Source organism: Macrotis lagotis, chromosome 1, assembly GCF_037893015.1.
Source record: "Macrotis lagotis isolate mMagLag1 chromosome 1, bilby.v1.9.chrom.fasta, whole genome shotgun sequence".
In the NCBI taxonomy this organism is placed as follows: domain Eukaryota; kingdom Metazoa; phylum Chordata; class Mammalia; order Peramelemorphia; family Peramelidae; genus Macrotis; species Macrotis lagotis.
The window spans coordinates 362,629,741-362,647,519 of NC_133658.1; the positions used below are offsets into that span (position 1 = coordinate 362,629,741).

General features: G+C 40.1%; 1 protein-coding gene across 4 annotated transcripts in view; it reads right to left on the minus strand.

The window, feature by feature from the left end:
- Positions 1 to 13,756, minus strand: part of ZNF346 (zinc finger protein 346) — a 38,515-nt gene extending 24,759 nt beyond the window's left edge. Inside the window, exons 1-5 of one of the 4 annotated variants that reach the window (XR_012473731.1) lie at positions 13,601 to 13,752; positions 11,124 to 11,227; positions 9,280 to 9,375; positions 7,831 to 7,975; positions 1,051 to 1,266 (exon numbers count right to left, since the gene is read on the minus strand). Coding sequence is in view for 3 of the 4 variants with exons in the window: in XM_074212318.1 (XP_074068419.1) it covers positions 1,051 to 1,266; positions 7,831 to 7,975; positions 9,280 to 9,375; positions 11,124 to 11,227; positions 13,601 to 13,658 (619 nt within the window). In the remaining variant the exon portion in view is untranslated. Of the gene's footprint in view, positions 1 to 1,050; positions 1,267 to 7,830; positions 7,976 to 9,279; positions 9,376 to 11,123; positions 11,228 to 12,963; positions 13,139 to 13,600 lie in introns of those variants that run through there. The other 3 variants (XM_074212318.1, XM_074212316.1, XM_074212317.1) reach the window with 3 other exon arrangements.
- Positions 13,757 to 17,779: the final 4,023 nt, after the last annotated feature.

The following is a 17,779-nucleotide window of genomic DNA, read 5'->3' on the forward strand; positions in this document are numbered from 1 at the left end:
AGACTTACATGAACTGTTGTTGAGTGAAGTGAGCAGAATGAGAACATTGTATAAATAAACAGCAACATCGTATGATGATCAACTATGATGAACTTAGCTCTTCTCAGCAGTACAATGATCAAAGACAATTCTAAAGAATTTGTGATGGCAAACACTATTGAAATTCAGAGAAGGAACTATGAAATATGAATGCAGACCAAAGCATATTATATTCAACTTTAAAAATTTTTGTTTTTTTTCCTCTTTTTTTAGCTGCCCGTTTTTTCCCTCCTCATAGCTTTATCCCCACTTTTGATCTGATTCTTCTTTTCCAATGTGATTAACATAATATAGTTGTACATGTATTAACCAATATTACATTACTCACTGTCAAGGGTAGGAGGGAGGGGAGGGAGACACATGGAACTCAAAACCTTACAAAAATGAATTTCGTTGGCAAAATAAATTTAATTTAAAAAAAAGTAAAAAAATTAGTCTCATCACTAGTGAGTGACCAGGTGTAGGGAGGAGGAATGCTTTTGAAAGAACTGAGGAGAAATATTAGTTCATTCTGGAGCCTTGAGAAATGTGAGGCTTGAAAAGTAACTACCAGACCTCACCCAATCTACCTAGTAGGAGGTCTTAATCTGCTATTCTACACCATGGATTCTAAAAAGTTTAGGTGGCTACAAAAGAGCTATGATACAAAATGTTCTAAGTCAGAAGTTCCTCTCTCAGCACCCCTATTAAGTAAACATCTTTCATCCTCTACTTAAAATATGAACAGCAGGCCAGAGAAAGCAGCCTGTTAATAGGTTTAATTCCTTCATCCAGGTGACCTCAGCCAGCGTATAGAATGGTTTAGGTAGCCTCATTAGGAAGCCTTAGAGACTGCCCATTTTACTAAAGTCAAGATAGGTTAGGTAACTTGCCCAATAACCCATAAGGAGAAGTAATATATATATCTGGAATTCAAATATAAATCCTATGACTACAAATCAAGTGATGTTTTCATTGCCCTACAACATTGCCCCTTTGCCTAGCCTAGATCCCAAGGTAAGTTGTCCTCACCTTCTGAAGTTGTAATGGGGGAATCCTTGCTCTTGCCATAATGAGCCATCAGCTTGACTTTGGTCTCTTGTTTTCTATGCTTTTTGCCAACATAGTGCTGCTTGGCCATGGAGGGATTGTTGAAAGTGGCATGGCAGAGATTGCAGAACTTGTCCGGATCAGATGTATCACTACTGTCTTCAGTGAAACCAGGGGTAATAAGGAGTTTTGATTGAACTACACACGAGAACACAAAGAAAGACAATTAAAAATCTCAGGAGTTTTTAGGCTTTTCATTAACTAAATTAAAACTCATTTGAGAATATCTCTTGCTGTAGCAGAATGAAAGGGATGATGGAACTTGCCAAAAGTATAGGAAGAAATAATGATTAAGCTCCTCATTTTGGATTAGAATTTAACAAATCAGACAAACTGAGCTTGGTTCTCTATTCTGGAAAAAAATCTTTGTGTTTCATTCCTTTGCTTATCATTATTCAAATATTTTCTAACTTTAAGTAACAATGAAGACTTTGTCCTGGGCTCTCATCTTCTCTGTACTTCTCATTTGATCTCACTACTCCTATGAATTAAATTATCTTGAGTTCTAATTCTAGATCTAAAATACATACCCTTAACTCAGTTGTAGCAACAGACTAAGCTCCAGAACTATATCACCAACTGTTTGAAAATGAATGTCGTATAGATACCTCAAAAACCAACAGGTTTAAAACAGAATACAACCTCTTTCAAACATCTCTTTTTCTGTAAAGGGCAACACCACTTTCCAAGTCTTCCACATCACCAATATTCAAGAACCCCGAGTCATCCTTGATTCTTTATTTTCCCTGTTACCAACATTTGCCAAATTTTTGTCAATTATTCTTCCATAACATATATCCCTTTCTCTCCACTCACATGGCAACAATCTTAGTTCAAAACATCACCTCTTAGCATATACTATAGCAATCACTTTTTTTTTAATGGGTTTCTTTGTCTACATTCCCTCCCTTCTCCATTTATAGTCCAGAGAGCTGTCAAAGCTATCTTTTCTAAAGCACAGGTATGGCTAGGACATTTCAAGAATGTTCAAGAAACTCCAGGACCTTCCACTTGTCTCTAAAACACATACAAAACTCCTTTATTTGGCATTTAAAATCTCTTACAGCATTACATCAGGTTACTTTTCCAGACCTACTAAACACTTTACAATGAAGTCAAACTACTCTACCTGTTGTACTGTACATAAAACACTCACCTGTCCTCTCTATTCCTTGGGGTCAGCTCTCTGTCCACATCCTCAAAATATACCGTTTCTTCATCTCTGCCCCTTAAAATCCACAATTTATTTCCAAATTCTGTTCAATAACCACTTCCTCTATAAGAACTTTTCTCATTGTCTACAGCTACCAGTCTCTCCCTTTAAGTTATTTTGTATTTATATATTAATGTAAAAATATCAAAGAACTCCAACCAAAATCCTGACTCCAATTCCAGTGCTATTTCCACTACTCTAATATTCTCCTTAGTGCTTGGCCTGGATCTTACATTGACTTCCAATGTTGAAGGATAATGTCAGGATGTAAACTGTCTGAGAACAAGGACTAGGATCTACTTTTGTTTCTGCATCTCTAGCATCCAGCATAGTGTATGGAATATAGTCAGCTTTGAATGCTTGTGAATTAAATGCCTGACAATATGTGCCTTTATTAACACTTCTCTCCCCTTAAGTCCCATAAAATTGGATATAGAAACTTTTCAAAATATAATGTTATGCAAACTCAAAACATCCCAGTTATAGTGACCAGAGACCAATTTATAGGTAAATAGAACCAACATTTATTTGTAATTTACAAAGAAAAGGGAAGAAAAAGAATCATTTATATATACCAGGCACTGTGCTTTTTAAAATGACAAATATCTCATTTGATCCTCATAACAGCCCTGCATGCTAAGTAGTACTATTGAGGAAAATGAGGCAGAGGTTAAATAAATTCCCTAGGGTCATACAACAAGTTAAGTATCTCATGCCAAACTGAACTATGAATCTTCTTGACTCTGGGCCCAACACTATCTACTATGCCCCCAGGTGCCTCAAAGCACAGTGCATCCATTAACTCATTTGATCTTCATAATACTCAGTAGGTACTAAATATATCAATAGCTCCATTCAATGAATAGAAAAATGAAGCTTAGTGTGGAGGGGAATTATCTTGCTCAAGATCATATAGCTATTAAATGGCAGAGCAAGGGATCTGAATCCAGATCTCCTGGATCCAAAGCAAAGTAAATCAATAATAATTTATATGATGGGTTGTAATTTATAAAATGCTTCTGATACATTTATTTTTTGGTGAGGCAGTGGGGTTAAGTGACTTGCCCAAGGCCACACAGCTAGGTAATAAGTATCTGAGGCTAGATTTGAACTCAGGTACTCGACTCCAGGGCCGGTGTTCTATCCACTGTGCCACCTAGCTGCCCCTTTGATACATCTTTTCATTGGAGTCTAAAAACCCTATGAGTTGAGAAGTATAGTTGTCATTTTCAGTTTTTAGATGTAGAAAATAAGGATCAGAGAATTCAAATGATTTGCCCAAAGTAAAAAAAAAAAAGTTGTGAACTCAGGTCATTTGACTCTAAATTGACTGCCCTTTTTTAGCTGACAAGTGCTGCTTCTTAAAGGTTGTTCAGAAATGGAATCTTTCCTTCTATATATGTCCCAGAAGCTTGGAGCAGAATCAAGACCTATGGCTTTTAATTTTTGAATTACAAGACAATGTATTTGTTGAGTCCTGGTTCAATGTACTCAGCTAATCAGAGAACAATATTAATGTTCTAATATCAGTGACTATGCATAGCTCCCTTTGTGGGGTCAATTTCTTTCATTTGGTTGATCACAGACAGTCACTTTTGTCTTTTTGTGTCATATTGGAAATCAGAACCTGAGATGAACAGCAACATTGTATGTACTAAGTACAAGTCCACACCCACCAAAACTCCAGTCAAACCCATGTTTTTTCTTTTCAAAATAACGTTTTTAATAAGGGAAAGTGCTTGCTTTATGCAATGTCTAATTTAGAAAGACCCATTCAAGAGGGTCATAGAATTCTAGACTTTGCATTGTTTCTGATACCTCAATGTGACTTGGGGAATGTCGAGGACTTGAAGCATACACCAGCAGTACCTTAACTCTGCAAAGTCCTATAGGCTATATCCTTGTCTGAACTGTAATTCTGATGTCTAAGGACAAGATTAACTAAATTGGGAAGGTCTCTCCCTTTGGGAAGGATTTTAGATGAAGTTTGTTTTGTTACAGAAAATCTCAAAAAACAACCTATTAAATTATAGAAGACTGTAATTTGCATTGGTGCTGAAAAATACATCAACTCTTTTGGTTGTCATGCCACTCTATTCATCTTGAGCTGGAAATTCATTAGCATTCCTAGAGCTTTTTCACATTTAAGTATTTTTAAACTAGATTTTTACATCCCTTATTTGTATAGTTTTTTTCTTTAATCCATATTAAACCACCTATCTCTCTCTTTATAACATCTGAAAATTTAATAAGCACATTACATGTGTCTTTGTCATAACAGTGAAGGACTCAATACATGTAATGAAGATTATGTAAAAGAACTGAGGATGTTTAGCCAAGAAGACATTGTGAGAAGATGGGATCATTTCCTTCAGCTTCTTGTGGAAGAATGTTTAAGCTTATTCTACTTGGTTCCATAAGGTAGAGTAAGGATCAATGGAGGGAAGTTATTTTGTTGTTTCAACTGTGTCCAACTCTGTGACCTGTTTTAGAGTTTTCTTGCCATTTCCTCCTCCAGATCATCTGACAGGTAAGGAAAACTGAAGGAACCAGGTGAAGTGACTTGCACAGCTAGTGTCTGAGGCTGGATTTAAACTCACTAAGATGTATCTTCTCAATTCTGGACCCAGTGATCTATCTACTATGCCACCCAGGGAAGTTACTAAAAAACAAATATTCATTCCATATAAAGGAAAAAATTAAAACTTTTAAAAAATGGATTAGGTTGCTTCAGTAAATACTGAGCTTCCAAGTCAGTAGAATTGTTCAGAGGATTATATTTATATACGGGATTTATACTTTAAATAGGGCTTGGATTAGACAACCACAAAAGTCCTTTCCAGTTTTGGAAGTTTGATCCTAAGATTCTATGATCTTGAGTTTCCTAGGCCAATGATTTGGCATGTCAAATTATTCATAAAATAATGACTATCATGAACACAGCTATGCGGCTTAGTTCAAAACAAAATGGAAGTTTCAAATTCCTATTAAAAATTAAATTAAGGACATCAATCAATCAATCATTTCTTCTTATGAGTTCAAAGAAGGTACTTAAGATAGGAAGCCTGGCATTAAGAGTATAAATCAATAGGATAAAACCCAGGATGAATCCCCATTGTGAGAAGTTAAAGTAGTCTATTTTCAAACCACGTGGTTTGGAAATTAATTCCTAATAGCTGAAAACACAGCTTGCTAGACAATGAAAACAGCACTGAAGTTCTCTGCTTTTACAGGCAATCTCTCTGTCTCAGTAAGAGGAGGCTGCATTTGCAGATAAAAGCAAGTAGGGTATGACCCACACACTCCAAAAAGAAGATGATTTTGCTTTCAAGTCTGAGCACACAAATGACTGGGGAAGATCAAAGTTGTTGAGAAGATGGAAGTGGAAGAGGCAGGAGGGAATTTCTCAATATACTCTTAATATACCCATAGAACTTCTGTACTTTCAACATCTCATTCTAATTCCAGACAAAGGATTGGGTCATGAAGCTCCTGCAGAGAAAAATCCAGCTGGCCCTAGGAGATGTTAAGTAGCCAAGTCCCTTAAAAAATTTGACTTGGTGTTTGTTAGAAGATGTGGACTCAAGCCTTGATGTGACCGTCAAATGCTTTTACTTATCTGAAAAATGGAAATAACTCATTACCAGGCTATTGTGAAGATTAAATAAGACAATATTAAGCATGTCCAATCATCCTTAGGTCCAATTTCTCATTTCTGGAATGTCACCTTTTCTCTAACCACACTAATATTTTAATTCAGACCTACATCAAGCAGCAAGTGGATTACTCTAATAGCTTTTCTACACAATATTCTTTTTTTCCAGTCTCTTTTTCTAATCAATGCTCCAAAGTTGTTGAAGTAATGTTGCTAAGGCATAGGTTTGACCATGGCACTCAATAGCTCAAAGATTCTTTAATGGCTCCCTATTGCTTAAAGGAAAAGATAAAACTCCTGATATTTAAAGCTTTTAATAATCTTGTTCCTATATTTCTAGACTTATTTCATACAACTTTCCTTTACAAATTGTGTATGTACCAGTCAATTTCAATTAGCTACTGCTTCTCAAAACTGACCCTCCATCTTTTGCTTTTGGACATTTGTACCACTTGACATTTCTCCCTATACCTGGAGTACAGTACTTTCTTCTGACCTCAGATCCCAGACTCTGGGGGCAACCTAACTTAGTATTATTTCATATTATTCCCACTCTACAAATACTGGCAAGTTATGTAAACTTGCCATGTTATCTCTTGCTTCTATTCATTCCAAAATGCTTCTTCCTAATGCTCCAGTATATGCCCTACTTCTATTCCCCTTCAGAATTAGTCCCTTTCTTCAAAGCTTAGCTCTGACATGGGCAGCTAGGTAGAGAGCACAGTGGATAGAGCACTGGCCTTGGAATCAGGAAGATAAGAGTTCAAAGGTGGCCTCTGACACTTACTAGTTGTGTGACCTTGGGCATCAAGTCACTTAACCCAGATTGCCTCACATCCAGGGCCATCTCCAGTCATCCTAATTCATATCTGGCCACTAGACCCAGATGGCTCTGTAGGAGAAAAAGTGGGGCTGGTGATTTAGCACAGTACCCTGGCACTCAAATCCAATTCATGTTGTCATCATGGCATCACCTCCCTCGTGTCATGGTATTTGGGAACAAAAGACAAACAACCATCTCTTGATTTCATCCCCCTTCCTCAAATTTTCCAAAATTATTTTTTACTCCACATTGTATTCTATATTGAATTTATCTATGCACAAATCATATTCCCATAGTAAATATAAACTCTTTGAGGGAAGGGACATTATTATTATTATTATTATTACAATTTTTGCAATTCTATTTCTTTGCACTTAAAATATTTGTTGAATCAAATCTGTTCTTGCCTTGGTTATTTAAACCATCCAAATTCAGTAAACCCCATCTATCCTTCACACTGCAACCTGAATAATCTCCCTATAAGATATATATATGTATACATATATATATACATATATATATATGTAGATATAAAATTTGGCTCCACCCTAATTTTCTAGCCTTACTTCACACTCTGAACTTTCATGTTTTTCATTCCACCTTCATCTTATTGTCTCAACTATGTCTTTGCTCATAACAACACTAAATGTGGAAGAGACTTCTTTCCTTCCTTTAAAATCAACTCAGATGTTTCATTCTATATGGCATCTTCTTTGACTCTCCTGGTAAAGCTCTCCTTTGTTCTTATCTCACTATCTCACTGAATTAGAGGTCTTTGCCATTATTTAGTGCTCTAAATGTCTCCGACTATAAACCCTGTGAGAACAAGGTCTGCCATATCTTTAAATTCCCAATGACCTGTCCTTGTTCACAGCAGGTACTTAATAGGTTCAATGAACAGTCTGGTTGAGTGGAGCTGCCCTTGCTTAAGCCATCCCCCAGAGATTTCATTTTGACCATCAGCCCCATCCCATCCTCAGACATGAAGACGGTGCAGAGAAAGAGCAGTACCTTCCGCCTGGGAGTTACTCTGCTTCAACTTCATGTTCTTGGCATGGGTCTTCCCCAGGTAGTGAGACTGGGCCACGATGGGGGAGGAAAAGGTCATGTTGCAGATGGCACAGCACCGATCCCTGTCATCGCCATGGCTGCTCTCCTGCTCAGGAGGGAGAACGGGGCCTTTTACTGGCTATTACAGGGACCAGGCTAGAACAAGACAGTTCCACCCACCCTCTATCTGCAGGGTCCTGCCCTCTAGTTCAGGTGATCAGAGGGCAATCCTTAAGTTGGGAACAAATGGCTCAGTAATAATGCTCCCTCTAATATGAAGAGTAATTCATGCCTTTTCAAAGAATTTTTGCTCATCTAAGTCTCATAATAGTCCCGTGAGGATGAAAGGGGTCATAAGGTCCCTGCTAGAAAGAACCTTAGAAACCATTTAGGACAATTCCCTCATTTTATAGAAAAATTAGGAAATTGAGGTCCAGAGAAATTTAGTGACTTGTCCAAGAAGCAAATCTGTGATTTGAATCTAGGTCCTTTCAATCTAGTCCTAATCTGACTCCAAATCCAGCGTTCTATGACAGCCCCTTAAATATACCCCTCCTCTGACGGCTGGTACCACAAAATTCCTCTACTCTCTCTCTCTTCCTCAATAATCCCATTTCACAGATCAGGAAAAAGATTCAGAGAGGGAACATGATCATGCAGTTCCTAAGTGGCAGAACCAGTACATGACTCCAGGTCATAAAGCTTTGCACAGGGATCTTTACTCTATACTTAATTCAGATAGACAGATCCAGGCAGGATAGTTAAATGTCTGAGGGGTAGAGATGACAGACTTCTAGATTTGGGGAACAGGGTGGTAACAACTTCTCAATGTGGCAGGAATTGAATTTACAGAGAAAGCAATAGACATGGTGACTTGAATTGTAGGAATAGTTATTGTCCTATGATGTTATTAAGGTTTGGGATTTTTGAAGTATAGAATTTAGAATGGAAAGGGACCTTAGAGGTTCAAGTCATGTAGTCCAGCTCCTTCATTTGACAAATGACGCATCAAGTGTTTTGCCCAGGGTCAAACAGGTAGCAAATGACAGAGCAATCATACACAATTTAAGTCTAATTAGATCCTAATCATAGCAATTAAGAAGTATAATCTACTTGTTAGACTTTAGATTCCCTAATTCCATTCTTTAAAAGGAAAATGAAAACCATAAACCAAAGCTTCTAATGTGGCTCCTCATTCCACACATTAGAACACTTGAGAAATGAGGTATTCTGACAAGAGGGATCCCATTTTCAAAATGCTCTCTTTATCACTAGTTACCTCTGAGCAATATTGATGCTTATATACTGTTAGGAAAGTAGCTGAACACTAAGTTAAGCTCCAATATACTCCAGAAGGAGAATGTTTTGTTTTAATGGTCTTCCTTACTATGGGAGGCCTTTTATCATTACCTGTTTTGAATCCAGCTTCAGTTTTTTCCCTTCATTAATCTCTTCCTCTTTGTGAATAGATGTGTATCTCCTCACTTTGTTGGCATGCTTCTTGCTCTGGAAAGAACCCAGAATAAAGAAAATTTTAAAAAAAAACCTTTTTAAACCAATTATCATACATTAATATGCTTGGCTAACAATATTTACCTATCTAGAACATCTGTCCCAGAATCTTAAACGAATTGTTAGATTCTTTGATTTTGCAAGGCAATGGGGTTAAGTGACTTGCCCAAGATCACACAGCTAGGTAATTATTAAGTGTCTGAGGCTAGATTTGAATTGAGGTCCTCCTGACTCTAGGGCTGGTGCCCTATCCAGTGCATCACCTAGCTGCCCCCTAATTGATTCTTATAAAAAATATTGAAATAATCTCTTAATAACCAATGATTTAGGGAACAGGTATAATATAATAAAAATAAGGCATATGAAAGTTGTCACCTAAGGTCACATAGCAAAAATACTATAAAGGAGCTGTACACTATGAACATGGGAGTGCCTTCATTGTTGGGCTGAATTTTGAGGTAAACAGATCTTTTCTAATTGCTTATTTGTATTTCTATATCTATTCAAAGAATAAAAAGACATCAGAGTTGGAAGGGACTTCCCAACTAGCAATCACTTAGTCCACTCTCTTACTTTTACAGACAGAAGAAACAGATTAAGTGAGGGGAAGAGTCACTTGCCCAGGATATTACAGCTCATCAATGGCTACTATATAGGGACTTGACCCAGCTGACTGATACACATTTTCCCACTATTCCAGGCTGCTTCCCCTTCTTTAAAAGGGAGAGGCAAAGGTGAGAATATGTATCTAATTAGTTAAGTGTGGTCACTATGGACAAAGAAGCACAAATCATTTGGTGAATTCTTTATTGATTTTTAAGTGTTGCTGGGATTAGAAGACTGGACCAATGAACCAGGTCTAGAGGTAGAGGGTGGAGAAGGAGAGCTCACTAAACTCAGCTTGGGAATCCATTTTCCTTTGGAGTACTACATACAGAAGGAATGGAATCACTAGGATATAAGCCTGGAAAGTTTAGTATAGGTTAAGTTTCCAAACAGAGGGTCACTTAGTCTAAAAGTGATTCATGGTTTAGATACTTCTAATTTCTGAATATTTAATATAGAATCTCCTTTGCTTTAAGAAACCTTATATACTGTACAAAGGCAGAGTTGAGGATGAAGTGTGAAGAACAGTACAATAGCACCACCAACCTCCCAGTCATCCAGAATCAAAATCTCAATCAACTCTGATTTATCCCTTTTTTTTTATATTCATCAGTAACCAAGTCCTGATGTTTTTCTGGAGAACAATATAAGAAGACTGCCAGGGAAGCAAGGAAGGTGAATATTGGAATCAGGGCACCTTGAAATAGTGGAAGGAGAACAGATAAACAGAATTCTTGTATAGTTGTCTCTGAATTCAGTCAAGAAAATTCAGGGACCAGGAAAGCCCATGAGTCTGGAGTTTTGGCTTGGGATCCAATAAAAGAATGAGAAGCAAAAGGGCCCGAACCAGAGGCAAGGTTCCCTTGGTCTGCTCAGAGAGGAGAAACTAATGTCTGGGAATATAACTTATAGTCAATGATGCCCAAGACTCCTAGTCGAACTACTGCATTATTTATGAATACACACAAAGGCTAGATCCAAGAAGGTAACAGGGAAATGTCACCTTTCAAAGTTGGTAAGAGAAAAGAGAAACTAGAAATGGAATCCAGCTGTTCCTCTCACTCTCACTTCTGAACTGCTGTCAATTAATCTATGAAGTAATTAAGGTTCTTTTAAATGGTTACTCTAAATGATACCTGGTAATGGGCAAGTTTCTGGGACTCAGAAATGAGTACTGCGTTGCACACTTTACACTGGACATCAGTGAACAGGTGGTTATTTTCTTGAATCATTCGATCCACTGTGGAGGAAAAGAAAAGCCATATTAATTGCCTCATATCCATCCTACAAGGTTATAACATGACACAGTTCCCAATATAACTGATCAGTATATCTCTATGAAGTCAATAAAAGAGAATCAAAAATAGAGTTCTGGATTTTTTTTTTTTAGTTTTTGCAAGGCAATGGGGTTAAGTGACTTGCCCAAGGGCACACAGCTAGGTAATTATTGTCTGAGGCTGGATTTGAACTCAGGTACTCCTGACTCCAAGGCCAGTGCTCTATTCACTGTGCCACTTAGCCACCCCTTGGATTTCTTTACACAAGAAGGCAGGATGTCAAACTGGGAAACCAGAAGCTTGATTTAAATTTTACCACAATTATGCCAAGGGGGCTAAGAATTCTGTCTCTTTGATACATAAGAAGTCATTTTCTATTCTATCAGTAACAGAGCTGTGTGGTTGCCCCTGAAACCTACAGATAAGAAATCACATTTCTATCAAAGTTTAAAATTTACAGAAGGAATTGCTTTTCTTTGCTTCAAGATGGAATTGTATGGTAGGGTAGGGTGTAGAAATGTTTTGTGTAAAAGACCAAAAGAAATAAAACTTTAGAATATAAAAACAGAATATCTTCCATAAGTTAGAGAGAGGTCAAGTGCTGTGTCCAAGGTCACAGAACTATTTAAGTGTTTTTTAATTTGATTAAAAAAAATTGTTAAGTTACACAGTCATGTGATATCAAATGGCTCTGGTTCTGACCTTATTAGGGGAGAAACACACACACACACATTTACACAGAACATTTGAAGAACAACAATAATGCAGTTAAAAACCAAATGTGGGATGGAGGCCACTAACAATTGAGGAAAGATCATAAAAATCTTTATGTAGAGGTGATGCCTGCAGCAGATTTTGAAGGGAGGAATTCTAAGATATGGAAGAAAGAAAGAAGAGAATGGAGATAGGTGGTACAGTGACTTGTCTATGGTCACACAGTCAGTAATTATTAAGTGTCACATTTGAACTCAGGTCCTCCTGACTCCAGGGCAGGGCTCTAACCCACTGTGCCACCTAGCTACCCCTTATTAATCCATTTAGAAGGAACTTTCATACCTTGCTATTAGAAAGGGCACAGCCTAGAAAAAGAGAAGGTAGAAAGATGCAGACAAGGGAGTCAAGATAACTATCTAAGGCACTGATACAAAGATATGACAAAATGGAGAATAGGAAGAAAGTTTAGATTTCTATATAATGGGGTGGAGGAGAGAGATTACAGATTAAGAGTGGCCCGATTACTAGATTTAAGACTGATCCAATAATTAGAGAGGGTAGGAGGACATGTATTAGGAAGCTTGCAAGGTTCTGGTGCCTGGTGGGTCTGGGTAAAGGTTGAAGTCAACCTCAGCTGGGTAAGCTGTGGGACAAGGAATCACGGCTGTGAGAATGGAGATCCGTAGAAAACAATTATGCCAGGGAGAGGAAGCAGGAAGAATCTTTAAAGCCCTTATCCAATACTGGTGGGGAGGGGCTGTACCCAGGTAAGGCTGGATGTGGAGGGTCAGCAAAAAACAAGGGGTGGGAAAGTGGTATGATCAGGTGAGGCTGGAGAAATTGAAGAAGTAAGGTTAGAGGAAAGGGCAAGATGTCTAGGAGGTGGGGGAGGAACCTCCCAGGATCACTGAAGCCAGGGTTTGATATTCAGATGCAGCTGTTGGAAGTCAAGACAGTAAGGTCCATGGAGGCGAAGTTGTCTGACCAGTAGAGAGGGTTCAATATCCAGGTGTAGCTGGTGGTGGATCAAGACGTGGGTGAAAGGTATCCAGGAGAGGCTGGGCAGTAAGGGGATGAGGAAGATGCCCCAGGTGAAGCTGCGGGGCAATCATGGCAGTTAAGCCCACCCAGGGGCTCCTGGGGGTGGGGGTGGGGGGGCACGAGCACACGCCGGTAGGAAGTCCAGGTGGAGCTGGGGACCATCAGGGCCGTTGGGATGGGGGAGGGGTGATACACCCTGGCAGATGCTCTGAGGCCCCGCACTGCGCCCCCTGGCCGCGGGGGGAATCAAGGCAGGTAGGATTTAAGATGGGGGGGGGAGAGAGGAGAAGCCAGACAGGTGAGGCTAGCCGCGAGGCTCCGCGGGGCCCCGGGGGCTGCCGAGAGCGGGGCGCGGGAGGGAGAACTTCCCGGAGCTCGGGGCGGCCTGGAGACCTGGGGGCAGGCAGGGCTGGCCGGGGCCGGCGGGCTGGGCTCGGCGCTGCCCGGGCCGGCCGCCACGTGAGTCAGGCCGGTCCGGGGCAGGGGACGCGTCCGGGTGAGCCTGGGGGCGGAATGAATGGGCCCCGGGGACGCAGCGGACGCGGAGCTTCCGTCGGCCTCGAGCCCGCCCCGAGACTCACCCGCCTCCTTGCCCGCGGGGCCCGCCGTTTCGCCGTTGCTGCCGGGCGCGTCGGCCATCTTTCCCGGAGACCCCGCTGGGCGCAGCCAGCACCGGCCTCAGCCCCTGCCCCGAGCCCCGCAGCCCAGCGCCAGCCGCGGATCTCGCGAGAACAACGGCCGTGGTTCGGTTGTTGTTGTTTTTTTTTTTTTTTTTTTGGTTGGTTCCCCCTCCCCCTCCACGCCACTACGGCGGCTGCGACCGCGAGATTTCCGGCGGGCGCCAAAGGCAGCGCTCGCGAGACGTGCCCCGGGCGCGCCGGATGCCCACGGCTTTCGAAGGGCTTAACTGACCCTGCGCTGCCCTCAACTCCCCGGAGTCAAAGAATCCTGACGCGCGGCCCCACGGACCAACAGAAGCGTTCCATCCAACCGCCACGGCGTGCAGTTGGGACGTGGCGCGGGCCCGGGGCCACCTGCGGCCTGGCCCAGGGATGCAGTCCGGGGCCCGGCGGATAAAGAGCCTCTATATAGGGGTTCAGACGATGGCCTGCTGCAAAGGATTATACTGGGGTATTCAGCCAAGTTTTGGGGAAGGCAACAGTTTATTATGTTGGGCTTCTGCCTCTGTTTCCTGCCCGTGTGGGCTCCTCCCAGCAGCTGGTCTCTAAGGTGATAGCTGGTTGGCAAAATCAGGGTGCCCATGGGGCCATGCTTTATGCAAGGTCTGGTAGAGGGGGGGCAATATCTCAGGAATATTGGCAAAAAATGTTAGAGGAACACATTTTCTCAGGGTACACAAAGTCGGCATAGCTCATGATCTGTTATAGAAAGGCACAAAATGTAACTGCTTTCTGTTAGGTATTAATTACCATGGCAACACAAGGGTAACTCAGGGAAAAGCCATCTTGTGGGGGACTTTGGGGCTAGCTGTCCCCTCCCCCCACCCCTACAATTAAATAATTAAGTGCCTTTTATGAACAGGAGTGCCACAGTAAGTGACTAGTGAACAAAGGTGAGGGGGGGGGAAAAAAGCAGTTCTTCAAACACACCATTCCATTTGGCAAAATGGCCTGTGTATGCAGTTGCAATATAAGGTAGAGTATTAAGGTGGTAGAAGAGAAAGTTCTTTAAGAAACATTCCTGGGGGTAGCTAGGTGGCACAGTGGGTAGAGCACCGGCCCTGCAGTCCAGAGTACCTGAGTTCAAATCCGGCCTCAGACAATTACCTAGCAGTGTGGCCTTGGGCAAGCCACTTAACCTCATTGCCTTGCAAGGAGAAAAACTAAAAAAAGAAAAAAGAAACACTACAGGGCAGTTAAAAGGGTTTGCTATGACCTGATCAAAAATGGAATCTCTGTTGCTGTGGCTGTCTTGTAAATTTGACCCACAGGGAGAACTGGCCCCTCTTTATTTGGGGAAGGGGAGGAACTTATAGCAGGAAGTTACAGTTACGATTGTCCAGTTCTAAAATTGCCCTAATAAGAATAGCAATAACTATATCAACAAATGAGTAAAGAATTTCTTTTGGTAAACAAAAACAAAATCGGTTTCCATAGTCTCCAGGAAGACCAGGGGAATTTGAATCCAAAAATAGCCTGGCAATAACCAAAGATAACTGCTCCACTGTAGTAGGTCACCTTGATATTGGACAGCTCTGAAGCTAAATGCATCTCTAAGGACACACTAAGATCTGAAGAAATTTGAGCTACCATCTGTCCAGCTATAAGAGCACCAACATTACAACCCTACAAATAGACTTTTTCAAAAGAATTGATTTTTTTTCCAATTACACACAAAAACAAGTTTCAATATTCATTTTTTTTTAAGTTTTTGCTAGCCGCCCCTCAATATTCATTTTTAAAACCTTAGGTTCTGAATTTTATTTTTCTCCTCCCCAATTCCTCTCATCGAGAAAGCAAGTTAAGGGGCAGCTAGATGGCGCAGTGGATAGACCACTGGCCCTGGAGTCAGGAGTACCTGAGTTCCAATCCAGCCTCAGACACTTAATAATTACCTAGCCGTGTGGCCTTAGGCAAGCCATTTAACCCCATTTGCCTTGCAAAAACCTTTTTAAAAAAAAAGAGAGGAAGAAAGCAAGTTATTTGATCTAAGTTCTAAATGTATAGTCATAAGGGAGAGATGGGGAAAAAAATAAACCTCAAAACCTTGCAAAAAATGATTGATGAAAATTATTGGGGCAGCTAGGTGGCGCAGTGGATAGAGCACCGGCCTTGGAGTCAGGAGTACCTGAGTTCAAATCTGACCTCAGACACTTAATTACCTAGCTGTGTGACCTAACCTCATTGCCTTGAAAAATCTAAAAAAAAAACCAACAAAAAAAGAAAATTATTATTGTATGTTGTTGGATAAACATTTAAAATGGGGGAAAAAATATGTAGTTATGAAAAACATTGCCACAATGTCATGTTGTAAAAGTAAACATCCCACCCCCCCAAGAGAAATCTCAAGAAAAATAAAAGTTTTAAAAAAAGTATACTTCAATCTGCATTCAGACCACATCAACTCTATTTTTGGAATGGATGGTATCATAAATCCTGCAAAGGTTCTTTGGGTCACAGTATTGCTGAGAAAAGGTGAATTTTACAACATTACTGTTACTTTGCATATAGTACATTCCCCATTGTGTCTGTAAGTTTACTGAAAGCATCCTGTTCATTATTTCTTAAAACAATAGCATTTCATCTTAATCACACACCACAATTTGTTCCACCATTCCCCAACCACTGGGCATCATCCCTTCATCCACCAGTTCCCTGCCACCAGAAAAAGAGCTGCTTTAAATATCTGATGTAGATAAATATCCCATATACCTATGTATATTAATTTTTCAATCCTGTTTATCTCTTCTGGAATATAGACTTAATAGAGGCATTGCTAGGTAAAAGTGTATGTATGGTTTTATAGACCTTTGGGCATAGTCTGAACTTGCTCTACAGAATTGTTGAATTCCTCTACCAGTGCATTATGGTCTCCATTTCCCTCATTTCTTCCAACATTTTCTCTTTCTGTCCTACTAACAGATCTAACAGGTATAGGGTAATATCACAGAATTGTTTCAACCTTCATTTCTTTTATCAATGGTAAGTTGGGACATTTTAAAAAATGATTTAAATAGCATTGATAATCTCATCTGAAAACTGTTCATATCTTTTAATCATTTATCAATTGAGGAAATGGCTCTTATTTTATAAATCTGACTCAGTTCTTTGAGAAATGAGTTATTTCAGAGAAATTGTTTCAATATTTTTTCCCCCACAGTCACTATTGCATAGGATTATGGTCCAGTGTCATATGACCAAGTCAGTTCAGGGTGACTATTGTTTATACCAGTCTGGACAGGATATTTTCCTGGGGAGTAGCAGATTGTGGACTAATGTCCAGAAGCAGGCTATACTTCTCTGGACTGTACAGCTTATAGAGATAGGTGGTCTGAGACTCATGTGAGATGTGGTGATGGCACCTGGATCCCTTGTCAGGATTCATTATGGTAAAGAAAATTGTGATTACCACTGCATATACCCATATGCCAAGGATTGGTCAGAGTGTTGTAATCCAGATTTATGGACCTGCTACTTGGGCACAGGATGGGAGTTAGGGGGCCCTGGAGGGTGGAGTTGGAGGCTGGCTGACTAAGTCATGCAAATAGCTATTCAACATAAGAGTTGTATTAGACAATCTATTGATTGGAGAAAGAAGAATTTGTGGTAAATTGAATCCATCAAGTTTCTGCCTGAAAAATAGATGACATTAGGCAAGTAGTAAAAGAAATAATGAGGGACATCAGAAAGTTGGCAAACCTGGAAAATAAGATTGGTCCATGCCTGATAATGAAGTAAAATCTTGATAGAAAAAGAGTCGGTAGTCATGTTAACAAAAATTGTGATTTAAGAAAGAAAGCATTATTAAGGTATGTAGAATCCAAGTTCTTAATAAAAAAGAAAATGAGGGAATTGTGAGGAATATGGGGTTGTTTAGGTTCCACAAGAATGTGAAGGGACATTGTTAGTTTACATTACAAAGACTGAGGTCAGCCTGTATTGTTGCCTATGGGTAGGAAGGTGAGTGTAAGACAAAAGATTTAGCCTCAACCTGATCAAAAACACATTAGATCAAGTATGCCCCATCTAATTCTGAATTAACCTAGGGTTTGTGTCCTCCTCCTTTGTGCATGCTCAAGG